Source organism: Pelodiscus sinensis, chromosome 1, assembly GCF_049634645.1.
Source record: "Pelodiscus sinensis isolate JC-2024 chromosome 1, ASM4963464v1, whole genome shotgun sequence".
NCBI classification, from domain to species: domain Eukaryota; kingdom Metazoa; phylum Chordata; order Testudines; family Trionychidae; genus Pelodiscus; species Pelodiscus sinensis.
In genome coordinates, this window is record NC_134711.1 from 137,101,588 (window position 1) to 137,115,966 (window position 14,379).

Below are 14,379 nucleotides of genomic sequence, written 5' to 3' on the forward strand. Positions count from 1 at the left end.
GCATTTAAATAAAAATGTCCGCCGCTTTTCTCCGGCTTTTAGAAAAGCCGGAAAAGAGCGTCTACACTGGCCCCGATTCTCCGGAAAAAGCGCCCTTTTCCGGAGGATCTTATTCCTACTTCAAAGTAGCCTACTTCAAAGTAGGAATAAGATCCTCCGGAAAAGGGCGCTTTTTCCGGAGGATCGGGGCCAGTGTAGACGCTCTTTTCCGGCTTTTCTAAAAGCCGGAAAAAAGCGGCGGACATTTTTATTTAAATGCCGCGGGGGATATTTAAATCCCCCGTGGATTTCCCTATTACGACTTGTGAAATTAACATGCCCCTTCCGGAAAAGGGGCCAATGTAGACGTAGCCTCTGGGTCCTAGTGGCACAGCCCCACAGTATGGCACCCACGGCGGCTGCCTCCGTTCGCCTCATGGTGAGGCCAGCCCTGGCTAAGTGCATATCACATGCCCCAGTTTCCATCCAATGGGAGCTGTGAGATTGTGCTTGAAAGTGGGGGCAGGATGTGAAACCCCCCTACCCCCAGTACACACCATTCAGAGAGCACATAGCCCCCAGAGCCAGCCACTTTGAGCAGTGTGCAGAGGTGTGACAGATAGGGATCCTGCCCAGGGCTCTCACTGGACCATGGGACAATGACAAGCCATATCTACCCTATTGGTCAGATTTTGCCTGCCCTTGTAATAGAAGGATGTGGTAAAAACTTGATATAGAATCATAGAACCATAGAGCCTGAAGAGACCTTAGAAGGCCATCAAATCCAGCCCTCTACCCAAGACAGGACCAATCCTAATTAAATTAACCCGGCCAGGGCTTTGTCAAGGCAAGACTTAAACACCCCTAGGGATGGAGACTCCACCACCTCCCTAGGGAAACCATTCCAGTGCTTCACCACCCTCCTAGGGAAACAGTTTTTCCTAATATCCAATGTGGACCTCTCCCACCGCAACTTGAGACCATTGTTCCTTATTCTGCCAGCCATCACTACTGTGAACAGCCTTTCTCCAGCCTCTTGGGAACCTCCCTTCAGGAAGTTGAAGGCTGCTATCAAATCCCCCCTCACTCTTCTCTTCTGCAGACTAAATAGACCCAACTCACTCAGCCTCTCCTCGTAGGTCACATGCTCCAGCCCCCTAATCATTTTGGTCGCCCTCCGCTAGACCCTCTCCAATGCATCCACATCATTCCTATAATTGGGGGCCCAGAACTGGACACAATACTCCAGATGTGGCCTCACCAGAGTCGAGTCAAGAGGAATAATGACATCTCTGGATCGACTGGCAATGCTCCTCTTAATGCAACATAGTATGCCATTAGCCTTCCTGGCTACATGGGGCACACTGTTGACTCATGTCCAGCTTCTCATCCACTGTAATCCTCAGGTCTTTTTCTACAGAACTGCTACTTAGCCAGTTTGTCCCCAGCCTGTAACAATGCTTGGGATTCTTCCGGCCCAAGTGCAGGACTCTGCACTTGTCCTTGTTCAACCTCATCAGATTTCTTGTTGGCCAATCCTCCAATTTGTCTAAGTCACTCTGGACCCTATCTCTGCCCTTAAGCGTATCTACCTCTCCCCCCAGCTTAGTGTCATCCGCAAACTTGCTGAGGGTGCAATCCATCCCCTTATCCAGGTCATTAATAAAGATGGTGAACAAAACCAGTCCCAGAACCGAACCGTGGGGCACTCCGCTAGAAACCGACTGCCATCCTGACATCGAGCTTTTGATCACTACCCGCTGGGCCCAACCTTCCAGCCAGCTGCCTATCCATCTTACTGCTAATTGCTAACATGCCTGTAGAAACCTTTCTTGTTATCCTTCACATTCTTTGCCAGTCGCAATTCCAATTGTGCTTTCGCCTTCCTGATAACCCCCCTGCATTCTCAAGCTCCCTGGTCATTTGTCCCAGTTTCCACTTTTTGTAAGCTTCCTTTTTATGCTTAAGTTCCCCTGTAAGCCAAGAATTTCCCCTGTAAGCCAATCCAGTCTCCTATCATATTTGCTTCTCTTGCTACACATTGGAATGGTTTATTTCTGAGTCTTCAATAAGGCTTTTTTAAAATACTGCCAGGTCTCCTGGGCTCCTTTCCCCTTCATGTTAGCATCCCAGGGGATTCTGCCCATCAGGTCTCTGGGGGAGTTAGAGTCTGCTTTTCTGAAGTTCAAGGTGTGTATTTTACTACTCTCTTTTCTTCCTTTGGTCAGGATTCTGAAATCTACCATCTCATGATCACTGCTTCCCAGGTTGTCACCCATCTTTACTTCCCCTATTAGTTCCTTCCTATTTGTGAGCAGAAGGTCAAGCTGTGCATGGCCCCTGGTCGGATCCTTTAGCACTTGTACCAAGAAGTTATTCCCAACATTCTCCAAAAACTTCCTGGATTGTCTGTGTACTGCCGTATTGGTCTCCCAACAGATGTCAAGGTGATTAAAGTTCCCCACAAGAACCAGGGCCTGCGATCTGGAAACTTCTCTCAGTTGTCTGAAGAAAGCCTCATCTACCTCATCCACCTGATTCGGCGGCCTGTAGCAGACACCAACCACAACATCACTGCTGTTGGCTACACCTCTAAACTTGACCCATGGACTCTCAACAGGCTTTTCTCCCTCTATATACTGGAGTTCTGAGCAATCATACTGCTCTCTTACATACAACTCCTCCTCCTTTTCTTCCCTGCCTGTTCTTCCTGAACAGTTTATACCCTTCCATAACAGTGCTCCAATCATGCGAGTCATCCCACCAAGTCTCTGTTATCCCAATCAAATCATAGTTCTTGCACTGGGCCAGGGCCTCCAATTCTTCCTGTTTGTTACCCAGGCTTCTGGCATTGGTGTACAAACACCTTAGATAACCAGTTGATCGCCCTACCCTCTGTATTCGAATCAGGGATCCACCTTTGATGCTCATTCCTCTTTGCATTTCTTCCCAGTATCTGACTTCCCCACTCCTCTCAAGGTTTTGGTCACCGTCCCCCAACAAACCTAGTTTAAAGCCCTCCTCATTAGGTTTTCAAGCCTGCCTGCAGGTCAAATATAGTTTGCTAAGTTAGGCACTTGGAAGTATTTTTTCTTTATTTTTCTTTTAGCCAATTCTAACCTTTAACTTGAGACAGATTCCAGAAGACTGGAAAAGGGCAAATTTAGTGCCCATCTATAAAAAGGGAAATAAGAACAACCCAGGAAACTATAGACCAGTAAGTTTAACTTCTGTACCGGGGAAGATAATGGAGCAAGTAATTAAAGAATTCATCTGTAAACATCCGGAAGATAGTAAGGTGATAGGTAACAGCCAGCATAGATTTGTAAAGAACAAATCATGCCAAATCAATCTGATAGCTTTCTTTGATAGTATAACAAGTATTGTGGATAAGGGAGAAGTGGTGGACAGGGCATACCTAGACTTCAGTAAAGCATTTGAGGCAGTCACGCATGACATTATCAATAAACTAGAGAAATACAATCTAGATGGGACTACTGTAAGCTGGGTGCATAACTGGCTGGATAACTGTTCTGAGAAGTTATTAATAGTTCACAAGCTGGAAGGGCATAACAAGTAGGTTTCTGCAGGGGTCTGTTGTGGGACCAGTTCTGTTCAATATCTTCATCAATGATTTAGATATTGGCATAGAGAGTACGCTTATTAAGTTTGCAGATGATACCAAGCCAGGAGGGGTTGAAGGATAAGGTCATAAGTTTAAATGATCTGTACAAACTGGAGAAATGGTCTGAGGTAAACAGGATGAAGTTTAATAAGGACAAATGAAAAGTACTCCATTTAGGAGGGAGAAATCAGTTTTACACATATAGAATGGGAAGTGACTGTCTAGGAAGGAGTACTGCAGAAAGGGATCTAGGGTCATAGTGGACCACAAGCTAAAAATGAGTCAACAGTGTGATGCTGTTGTAAAAAAAAAACCCCACCATGATTCTGGGATGCATTAACAGTAGTGTTGTGAACAAGACACGAGCAGTCATTCTTGCACTCTATTCTGTGCTAACTAGGCCTCAGTTGGAGTATTGTGTCCAGTTCTGGGCACTACATTTCAAGAAAGACATGGAGAAATTAAGGTCAGGTAAGGATCAACAAAAATGATTAAAGGTCTATAAAACATGACCTATGAAGGAAGACTGAAAGAATTGGGCTTGTTTAGTTTGGAAAAGAGAAGGCTGAGAGAGGACATGACAGCTGTTTTCAAGTATCCAAAAGGGTGTTACAAGGAGGAAGGAGGAAAAATTGTTCTCTTTGGCCTCTGATGATAGGACAAGAAGCAATGGGCATAAATTGCAGCAAGGGAGGTTTAGGTTGGACATTAGGAAAAACTTCCTACCTGTCAGGGTAGTTAAACACTGGAATAAATTGCCTAGGGAGGTTGTGGAATCTCTGTCTCTGGAGATATTCAAGATCCGTTAGATAGGCATCTGTCAGGGATGATCAGAAAGCGCTTGGTCCTGCCATGAGAGCAGGGGACTGGACTTGATGTTGTCTCAAGGTACCTTCCAGTTCTAGTGTTCTATGATTCTGTGATTAATTGTGTTAATTTAAAATCCAGCTCTCTGTAATTAAATAAACTTGTTTTATTCTTTAATTGAAACTAATTCAATCCACTTAAGTTAAATTGATTGGGTATCTCCATTTAAGGTGGCAAGTTCTTTTAAAGGAACAATGGCTCTAGTAGTATGGTCTGTCCAGGAGATGGCTGGATAGGACAGCATATACATTTTGGGGAAAATCCGAGACTGGGAGTATGTTGGGGTCACCCTTCTGCAATGACCAAGGCTAAGAAAACTCAGAGCTTAACCAAGGCTACGTCTAAACTACACCTCTGTCAGCAGAGGGATGTAAATTAGATGTATCAAAAGTGCAAATGAAGCCAGGATTTAAATATCCCGTGCTTCATTTGCATAATGGTGGCCACCGCTTTACTTGAAATGGGGCTTTTCAAAAAATAACCTGCCAGTTTGGACAGGGCATTTTCGACAGAGTGCAGGATCTTTCAAAATGGGGCATGTCTGTCGAAAATGTTCCATGCAAACTGCTGGGTTTTTTTTAAAAGCCCCATTTTGAAAAAAGCAGCAGCTGCCATTATGCAAATGAAGCACAGGATATTTAAATCCCGGCTTCATTTGCACTTTCGATATGTCTAATTTACATGCCTCTGCTGATAGATGGGTATAATTTAGATGTATCCCAAGTGTGGCTGGCAAGCTGAAGTCTCACACAGACAGTCAGGGTGTGACCTGAATGCTAGTGGGCTATTTGTGAGCAGCCCAGATGGGAGCTACTGCAGCAAGGCATTATAAGGCCCCTAACTGGTCTGGATTGCACCTCAGAATGTTACAGAGACTAATGAAAATGAAAGTAAAAATATCATGGGGGGAGGGTGTGAAGAAAGGAGACAAAGCAAGAATAGAAGAAAAACAAGGAGCATGAGCCAAGAGCTGAAGATTAAGGGCTTAATTCCCCCCTCCAGTGTAGCTTTTGCCATCTATACCTGTGCTCCATGAGTACAATATGAATGCGTAATGCCAGGCCAATCTGAGAGAGGGACTTGTGGTTTGGTAGCATTTTACCAAATTCCCTTTGCCATGCCAGACACTGAAGAATCAGGTTCTTAATTTCACCCTGGGGGTTAACAATTTTCTGAAAGCCTGAGTGATCGTGAGTTGAATGAACACTATGAGAGGTGATAGAAGCACTATGAGGCGAGTTGCTTAAGATGAGATAAGATTTTAGTAGGAAAATATTTTGCATGGTACTTTAGTTGGATCTGACAACTCTCTGCCATTAAAATCCCTGATTGTCTGATACTTTTGGACCTTTCTCAGGGCTGCACAGAGAAAACTTGGAGTCTGTTTCCTTTTAAAACCTTATCACTCAACAGGATTTTATGGATTTCCAGTATAGGCACTCTAAAGTCATGGTGACAGACATAGTTTATTTGTCTAGATAAAACAGCTTATTAAATACTGATAATTTCTCTGGTGTGGACATAATAAATTCAAAATTTATAAGAGGAAAAATATAAAATGTGGTATTGCAACAACTGCAGTAAAGTTAATAAAAGGGACTCTAAAGACATCAGACTGGGAACTGCCCATGGATTTGCTCAGATAGCACTAGAGTAAAACTTTCAAGTGTTGATCATATTTACCTTCTTCTACATTAGTTTGCAGGAAAGGAACAAAGTCTGTATTTGATATCTTTTCTCTGATGGCAAGAAGGAGGATGGCTGATGTCTTACCTGAGCAGGTCACTCCAGCATGGAAAAGGTGAGAGCATGTTGAGGTTATATTCCAGGCTGGCCGTGAGCAATCCCAGGATGCCATCTCACTACCTTGACAAACATCTCCTATCAACCAGTATGGTGTGGAATCTTCTCCAAAATGGGCAGCACTATGGACACTCACTACAGAACCACATCCCAGCTGTCTGCAAAGTACTGCAGTATGTTTCACAGGTGAAACAGTATAACACAGAGTGAAGATCAGTGTACCAAATGTACTTATCGCTTTGCCAGCACAGTGGTTACTTCCATTGACCAGTTTCAGGCCATCAAACGAACCTTCAAAAAGAAACAGGACAGAATTACTGGACAGAGAAACTGAGCCACATCTTTATTATTGCTATAAATGGAGCTAATCAAATAGCATTTGACAAATATATTAAGCAAATGTCAATAGATTATGGCTTTGGAAGCATATTCAATGTTCTAAAATAATCTCTGGCAATAACAGGTGAAAAAAATGGGCCAGGTACAGCAGCCTGTGGTGACACTTTTGTGGATAATATGCATTTTGGTGGGTTAGCATGAGTTGTTAGAAAAGATAATGATATATGTACTCCAATTTTCTTTCTATTTGTTTTCATATTAAATAAACATCATAAGCATTGTTCTTTGTTAAATATCCCTTGTTTTAATATGTTTTCTTCCACACCTATGGAGTGTTACATATATATTTATTTTACTATATCTATATTTATAGCTATATCTATATTTACATCTAAATCTATGCAAATAGGTTTTTTGTTTGTACTGGTGGTGCACATCCACACACTACCTCAGTACTGATGTTTCACAGAAGAAATTTCAACCAACCCAAAAGAACATGCAAGCTGACCAAGGACAGAAAATGTTAGAGGGAACACTGGGACTGACCCTATAAAAATCAGGATATCTAGTCTCCCGTATCAGGTGAAAGTTCAATAGCCTCTACTTTTTAGGGCTAGTCTACACTACATCACTATCTACTGTCAATCTAACCTACACAACTTCAGCAATGCAACTAGCATAGCTGAAGTTGATGTACTTATCACCATGATTTCTGTGCAGTAAGATTGGTAAAGGCTGCTCACACATCGATTTCAACTACTCATCTTGTGCTGGTAGAGAACTGGAGTTGATGGGAGAGCACCCAGAGATCAATTTATCAGGTCAAACAGATATGATAAATAAACCACCAGTGGATTGATCTGAAGACAAATCCATAGCAAAGTTCCATGCTAAAATGATTGTCACTTCTTCCCAGGGTTTAATTGGTATCTGTTGATTCAACAAGAAGGGATGAGTTCCCTCTCCTGCTTGTTTCTGTCAGGCCAGATGGGTGTTTGCCCTCTGTTGTTAACATACACATGAATGAACATCTGTCATTACTGCAGGCTGCATTAGTAGAACACACACAGGATCAGATTTTAATTGGCCTTTGCACAGCTGCACAGAGGTAAGGGGAAGAAAGTATGAGGGCCAGATACAGATGCAATCCCTGGACTTCCTCTATGTTCTTCCAGGGACATATATTGTCAAAAAGGGGGAGGGCAAAAGGAATGCCCTTTTCTTCCTCTACACTGGCCAAAGAACAGGCCAGACTCACCACCACTGTAAAAAAGAAAGCAGCTTTGCTCACACCCCCAAAGAGATTGTAGCATGTCCATGCAGATAAATGCCCAAGTTGCACAATTTAGCTGATAAAAAAAAAGTAGCCAAACGGCCAGAGGGGGAGGGTGGAAGTGATCTTCTGCCAAAAACCCCAGTTTGGTCCAGTTCAGAAGACAGGGGCTCTCAATAATGAGCATACCCACCCACTCCATCTTAACCAGATTCATCTGGAACTATGTCTAGACTATGGGGTTTTTGTGGGATATCAGAGATATCCCACAAAAACCCCACCACATCCAAGGAACGTGTTTGCTCTTCTTCTTTTTTTCATGGAAGGACAAATGTGCTCTTTTGGGGAGTCCTGTATACCTAGTTTCATGAGGCATAATGGCTCTGCCGAAAGAGGAGGCTTTTCTGCCATTTGGCCTCATCGAGACTGAGACAAATGCTGGAAAAGCCTCTTCTACAAAAGCAACCGGAAAAAGCTACGCAAATTACATAGCTTTTTCTGATAAAGCCCCATAGTCTAGACCTAGCCTGTGAGTACTTGCCTTTTGGAATCTCTGGTAAGAAAGAGCCAGTTTATTTTCCGAAACTGGTAGAAAAATGAAGTCAGGCACTGGGATGTTTTGTTGCATTTGAAGGATATGGCAAGTGCTTGCCAGGCATAAGGGGGACTCCCCAGGTTAGGAAAGGGTTCCCAGATCCCAGCCGTGCACCTCTGCACAAAGAGCACAAAGGGTCAGGGTCAACTCCAGGAATAAGCACCATACTTATCAATAGAATAATGCTTTTATCTAACCCAGGCAAAGCCAGGAGTAGATTCAGGGTAGCAGAAGGAGGAAAGAGGTAAAAAGGAAAGCTGGCTCTTCCCCCATTCTCTTTTTCACTTATTACAGGAAGTAGAGAAGGTGATTGAGTCAAAAGTGTATGTTTACTAGGACTGACGACATCACCTTGAGGAAGGAGACTTCATCAGAACAGGATCACTTAGGCCTAGTTTATGCTTAAAATTTAGATCAATATAGCAACATCTGTCAGGGTATGTCTACACTACAAAGTTAATTCGAACTAACAGACGTTAGTTCGAATTAACTTTGATAGGCGCTACACATACAAACTGCTAGTTGGAACTTAATTTGAACTAGCGGAGTGCTTAATTCGAACTAGGTAAACCTCATTTCACGAGGACTAACGCATAGTTCGAATTAAGTAGTTCGAATTAAGGGCTGTGTAGCCACTTAATTCGAAATAGTGGGAGGCTAGCCCTCCCCAACTTTCCCTGGTGGCCACTCTGGGCACCACCAGGGAAACTCGTCTGCCCTCCTCCCGGCCCCAGAGCCCTTAAAGCAGCACGGGCTGGCTACACTGCCCGTGCCAGGTGCAAGCCTGCCAGCACCCAGCCAGCAGATCCTGCACCTGGCACGGCACGAACCATCTACCCGCTGCCACCCAGCCCTCCGCCTCTTCTCGGGACCAGGCTGGCAGCTCCCGGGAGCCTGCCAGGGTCCGCAAGAAGCGGGCGCCCGCCTGGTCTAGTGCGGAGATCGTGGACCTCATCCATGACGTCCGCACTAGGCACAGGAAACTGGCCGTCTATGGCAGGATAGCTGCCAGCCTGGCCACCCAGGAGCAGGTTTGCATGAAAATCAGGGTGGTCCAGTGAGACCCCCGACCCTGAGCCCTGAGCTTAGAATGGCTGTACTGGGTCAGACCAAAGGTCCATCTAGCCCAGTAGCCTGTCTGCCGACAGCGGCCAACCCTAGGGACCCTGGAGGGGATGGACCGAAACAATGACCAAGCCATTTGTCTCGTGCCATCCATCTCCATCCTTCCACAAACAGAGGCCAGGGACACCATTTCTACCCCCTGGCTAATACCCCTCCATGGACCCAACCTCCATGACTTTATCTAACTTCTCTTTAAACTGTTCTAGTTCTAGCCTTCACAGCCTCCTGCAGCAAGGAGTTCCACATGTTGATTATTTGCTTTGTGAAGAAGAACTTTCTGTTATTAGTTTGAAGCCTGCTACCCATTCATTTCATCTGGTGTCCTCTAGTCCTTCTATTATGGGAACTAATGAAGAACTTTTCTTTATGCACCCTCTCCACACCACTCATACTTTTATAGACCTCTAGCATATCCCCCCTCAGTCTCCTCTTTTCTAAGCTGAGAAGTCCCAGTCTCTTTAGCCTCTCTTCATATGGGACCTGTTCCAAACCCCAAATCATTTTAGTTGCCCTCCCCTCTCCCACCCTCTCTCTTCCCCTCTCCCACCTCCTTTTCCCAGTCTCCCCCAGTTTTGTTCAATAAAGAGAGTTTCTATTTTTGAACACACGTGTCCTTTATTTTGTACATCAGGAAGAGGGGCTAGGGAGTAGTAAGTGGAAGGAAGTGAGGGAGGAATGGGGTACAAGCCCCCGATGAGGAGGACTGGGGTGGCTCTGCGGGCTCCTCGGAGTGGAAGCTCTCCTGCAGCCCCCCGATTGACACCCCCCCTGGATGGCAGCCTGCGGCAAGTGCAGCCAGGCTGATGGCCAAGTGCTGTGATGTGCCGAGTGTGGGCACTCAGGGCACTCCAAGCCAGGACTGCTTTGCAAGTGGGGAACCCCTGAGAACTGTCTGTCCAGGGTGGGGGTCGGGTCCTTTTAAGTACAGCCCTCGGCTAGCCTGAGACAGCAGCTCCACACTCTAAGTCCTAATCTGATGCCCTGCCGGCACTGCTTCTGGCCATCCTTAACCTCGGTTCAGGGTCCACTCAATGTGGACATGCTAGTTCGAATTAGCAAAATGCTAATTCGAATTAGTTTTTAGGTCTAGATGCACTAGTTCGAATTAGCTTAGTTCGAATTAACTAATTCGAATTAAGTTAGTTCGAATTAGTGCTGTAGTGTAGACATACCCTCAGGGACTTGAAAACTTCACACTCCTGTTCACAGTAATTATGCTGACTTGTAGATGAGGCTAAGTTGACATAAAAATACTTCCATCTACAAAAGTACCACTGCTTGGGAAATTAGATTATCGAAATTGATGGGAAACCCCTTTCTATCACTATAGGAGACATCTACATCATGATTACCTGCCCCAGACACGGCAAAGAGCTTTGTGAAACTCAAAAATTTGTACTATCCTGTGATGGGGTAAACTCCCCCCCACACTGAACAGAAAGAGGTTAACTCAGCCCTGAGAGCCACAGAGGCCACACTCCCTGTATCTTACTGGGCATACTTGGCCCTCAGTTGGGGCTGGCCACCAGAAATAGACGATGTGCTGAGCCAGCTCCCAGTAAGCCCCAGCAACTACCTAAAGACCAGGATACTGCCCCCCAGGCTGGAGACCAGAATGCAGAAAGAGAGGTGGTGAAACAGAGACTCACTAATGAGCCAAGACCTGGGGAAGCAGGAAGCATTCCAGGAGTGGCAATGGCTACCACGTGAGTGAGCCACTGTTGAGGAGTCAGCGTGTTGCAGTTAGGATTTTCCTGCTGACTCAGTGGCAAGAGTAAGCCACTATCAGGTCCCTGGGCTAGGGTCCGATGGAGTGGGAGGGGGATGTAAACCTGTTCACTATCTACTCCCTCACGATTAGACTCTGACCGTTGGGTCAGGTGTGAACTATTGAGCTGTACTTCCCTGCCAATAGGGGTAAGTTATAGACTGTGACCATCAGATCATGTGTTGGCTATTGAACTGTACTAACCAGTTGATAGGGGTGAATTATAGACTGTGACCATGGGGTCATGTAGTGATTATTGAACTATGTGGCCCTGCCTATAGGACTCCTACGAGGTGACTATATAGAAGGAGCAGATTACCTTTATTCCTGCCTCCCTCCAAAGTCTCTGGTTGGGGAGAAAAAGGGTGGGGATAAGTGCAATAGGGGTGAGGTTGTCCACCTCGCCCCACCTGGGACAATGTCACACCCATAGCTGTATGACACATCCACCAATGGAAGTTTGTCCAGTAACAGATGTTACCTCACTTGCCATGTGTCTCAGAAAGACATCAGAAGATAAGCTCAAATATGTGTGCTCAACTTTGAATTAATTTGTATGAACTAATATGGGAAAGGATTGGGCAGAAAAAATCTATCCTGGCCCTTTGTGACCTAGCAATGTAGGAGTAGGAGAAGCAGTATATAGTTGCTTCAATTATAGGTGCCACAGAAATGCCTATGCTGGGCTAGAATGGACTGATAGAATTAGGTAGCAAGTAAAATTCACAAATTTAACCCTTATGTAATAACTAATAACTTTCCTCTTCCACCCACACAGGATCACATACTATACCTGCCTCCCTCTGCCTAAGATACTAGGAGTACTGTATCTTATTGCACCAGCTAATTCTGTAACTTCCAGCACCTTTGCTCCCTTCTTGGTTTTGCATTTGTCTGTCCCATGTACTCAGTTGTTTTATGGGCTTTATGGTACCTCCCTCAAGCAAGGGGACCAGCATTTTGTTTTGGATGGACCTATGCTCTTTCACCTTTTCTAGAATCCAAATAAATCTGTCTCTTCCAGTAAGAAATTATTCTGGGCTGGATATACTCAAGTAGCAGAATGGCTGATTACTTACCTAAGCAGGTCACTCCAGCAGAGAAAGGGTGAGAGCATGTTGAATTTGTATTCATGCTTTCATTTCCTACTATCAAGTATGGCCTGGAATCATCTCCAAAATAGGCAGCATTATGGATATCAAGGACAAATCCACATCCCAAATTTTGGCAAACTACTTCAGCGTGAGGGGCAGGAAAACATAGCTTCATCCACTGACCATTATGTTTCATCTTCACTATCCCATTACATAGGTTGCTTCCATTGAACAGCCTCAGATCAGAAGTTCCACCTTCAAAAACAATCAGGACACCATTACCATCAAGAGCACTGAGCGATGTTTCCAATATTATTAAGAATGGACTTGGTTAATTAGTATTCAGTGAATATAATAGTAGGTAAATACTGGCTTATGGATTTGTGGATCTTTTGAAAACAAGCCCCATTATTTTTCAAAAATGTTCTGTTTGCTCTATTCCAAATTATTTCAGTTACACTAGATGGAGATGGTAAATTGTTAACAATGATGTACAAAAGGCAGACATACTCAATATATATATTTTGTTCAGTTTTGGAAAGCCAGAACCCCTCTCTTCACCTCTTCCCTAATCTCTCAATAAAAACACATTTGGATTAAAAAAAATGTCATAGTCATATCATAAATTGAAATGCCTTACAATCTCCTAGTGACTAAAAAATATATTAAACTGGTGATAAACATAGAAGCAGCAAGACCAGATAACTTCACCCAAGTATTCTAAAAGAAGTAATGTTCAATTTTGATAAAACTTGGAATACTGGGGAAATTCCAGAAGGCTGGAAAATTCCTAATATTGTGCTAATATACAATAAATGCAACAGGGATGACCTGATTAATAATAATATAATTAGCTTTACATCAATCCTATGTAGAAAAGCTGGTTTGGGATTCAATTCAGAAAGAATTAAAGGATAGGAATGAGATTACTGGTTTTATTGAAAATAGGTCTTGCCCAAGAGATCGTCCGCAAAAACTTCTTGCGAAAGAGCTCATCCACACACAAAAGTGCATCAAAAAAGAGATGCGCTTTTTAGAAAGAGGGTATGTCTACACTGCATCCCTAGTTCGAACTAGGGATGCAAATGGAGACAATCGAACTAGTTAATGAAGCGGGGATTTAAATATCCCGCGCTCCATTAACATGATCTCGCCGGCGCGCTAGTTCGAATCACAGCTGATTCGAACCAGGAAGTGCGCGCCAGGACGCGTTAGTTCGGACTAAAGCCCTTAGTCCGAACTAATGTTACTCCTCATTTTTTGAGGAGTAACATTAGTTCGGACTAAGGGCTTTAGTCCGAACTAACGCGTCCCGGCGCGCACTTCCTGGTTCGTATCAGCTGTGATTCGAACTAGCGCGCCGGCGAGATCATGTTAATGGAGCGCGGGATATTTAAATCCCCGCTTCATTAACTAGTTCGATTGTCTCCATTTGCATCCCTAGTTCGAACTAGGGATGCAGTGTAGACATACCCAGAGTGATTAGATATTCTCTCGCATAAAAAGCTGAACAGCAGAAGAGCCATTGATGGGACTCACATCCCGATCCACACACCGGAACATTGAGCAGCCTAGTACATCAATTAAAAGGGCTAGTTTTCAATGGTGCTGCAGGCCATTGTTGACCGCCGGAGACACTTTACAGACATTTTTGTTGGGTGGTCAGGCAGAGCACACAATGCCTGAGTGTTCAGAAACTCTAGCCTGTACTGCAAGCTGGAGTCAGGAACATTTTTCCCTCCGCCGTGAACTTGCCATTGGGGAAGTGGAGATGCCACTGTGCATTGTGTGGGACATGGCTTGTCACCTGGATCCCAGCAGGGACCAATTTAATGCCCAACTGAACCAGGCCCGGATCCACGTGGAGTGTGCCTTCGGCTGCCTCAAGGCACATTTCTGGTGCCGCCTCAC

General features: G+C 44.5%; 1 protein-coding gene across 4 annotated transcripts in view; it reads right to left on the minus strand.

Annotated features, from left to right (window-relative positions):
* The window catches only part of LOC102448849 (scavenger receptor cysteine-rich domain-containing protein SCART1-like), a 122,646-nt gene that overhangs the window by 52,342 nt on the left and 55,925 nt on the right, over window positions 1-14,379 (minus strand). For all 4 annotated transcript variants that reach the window (XM_075903288.1, XM_075903282.1, XM_075903264.1 and 1 more), the window contains 2 exons: window positions 12,454-12,723; window positions 6,245-6,565 (listed from right to left, as the gene is read on the minus strand). In XM_075903288.1, the coding sequence (XP_075759403.1) occupies window positions 6,245-6,565; window positions 12,454-12,723 (591 nt within the window). The remainder of the gene's footprint in view (window positions 1-6,244; window positions 6,566-12,453; window positions 12,724-14,379) is intronic.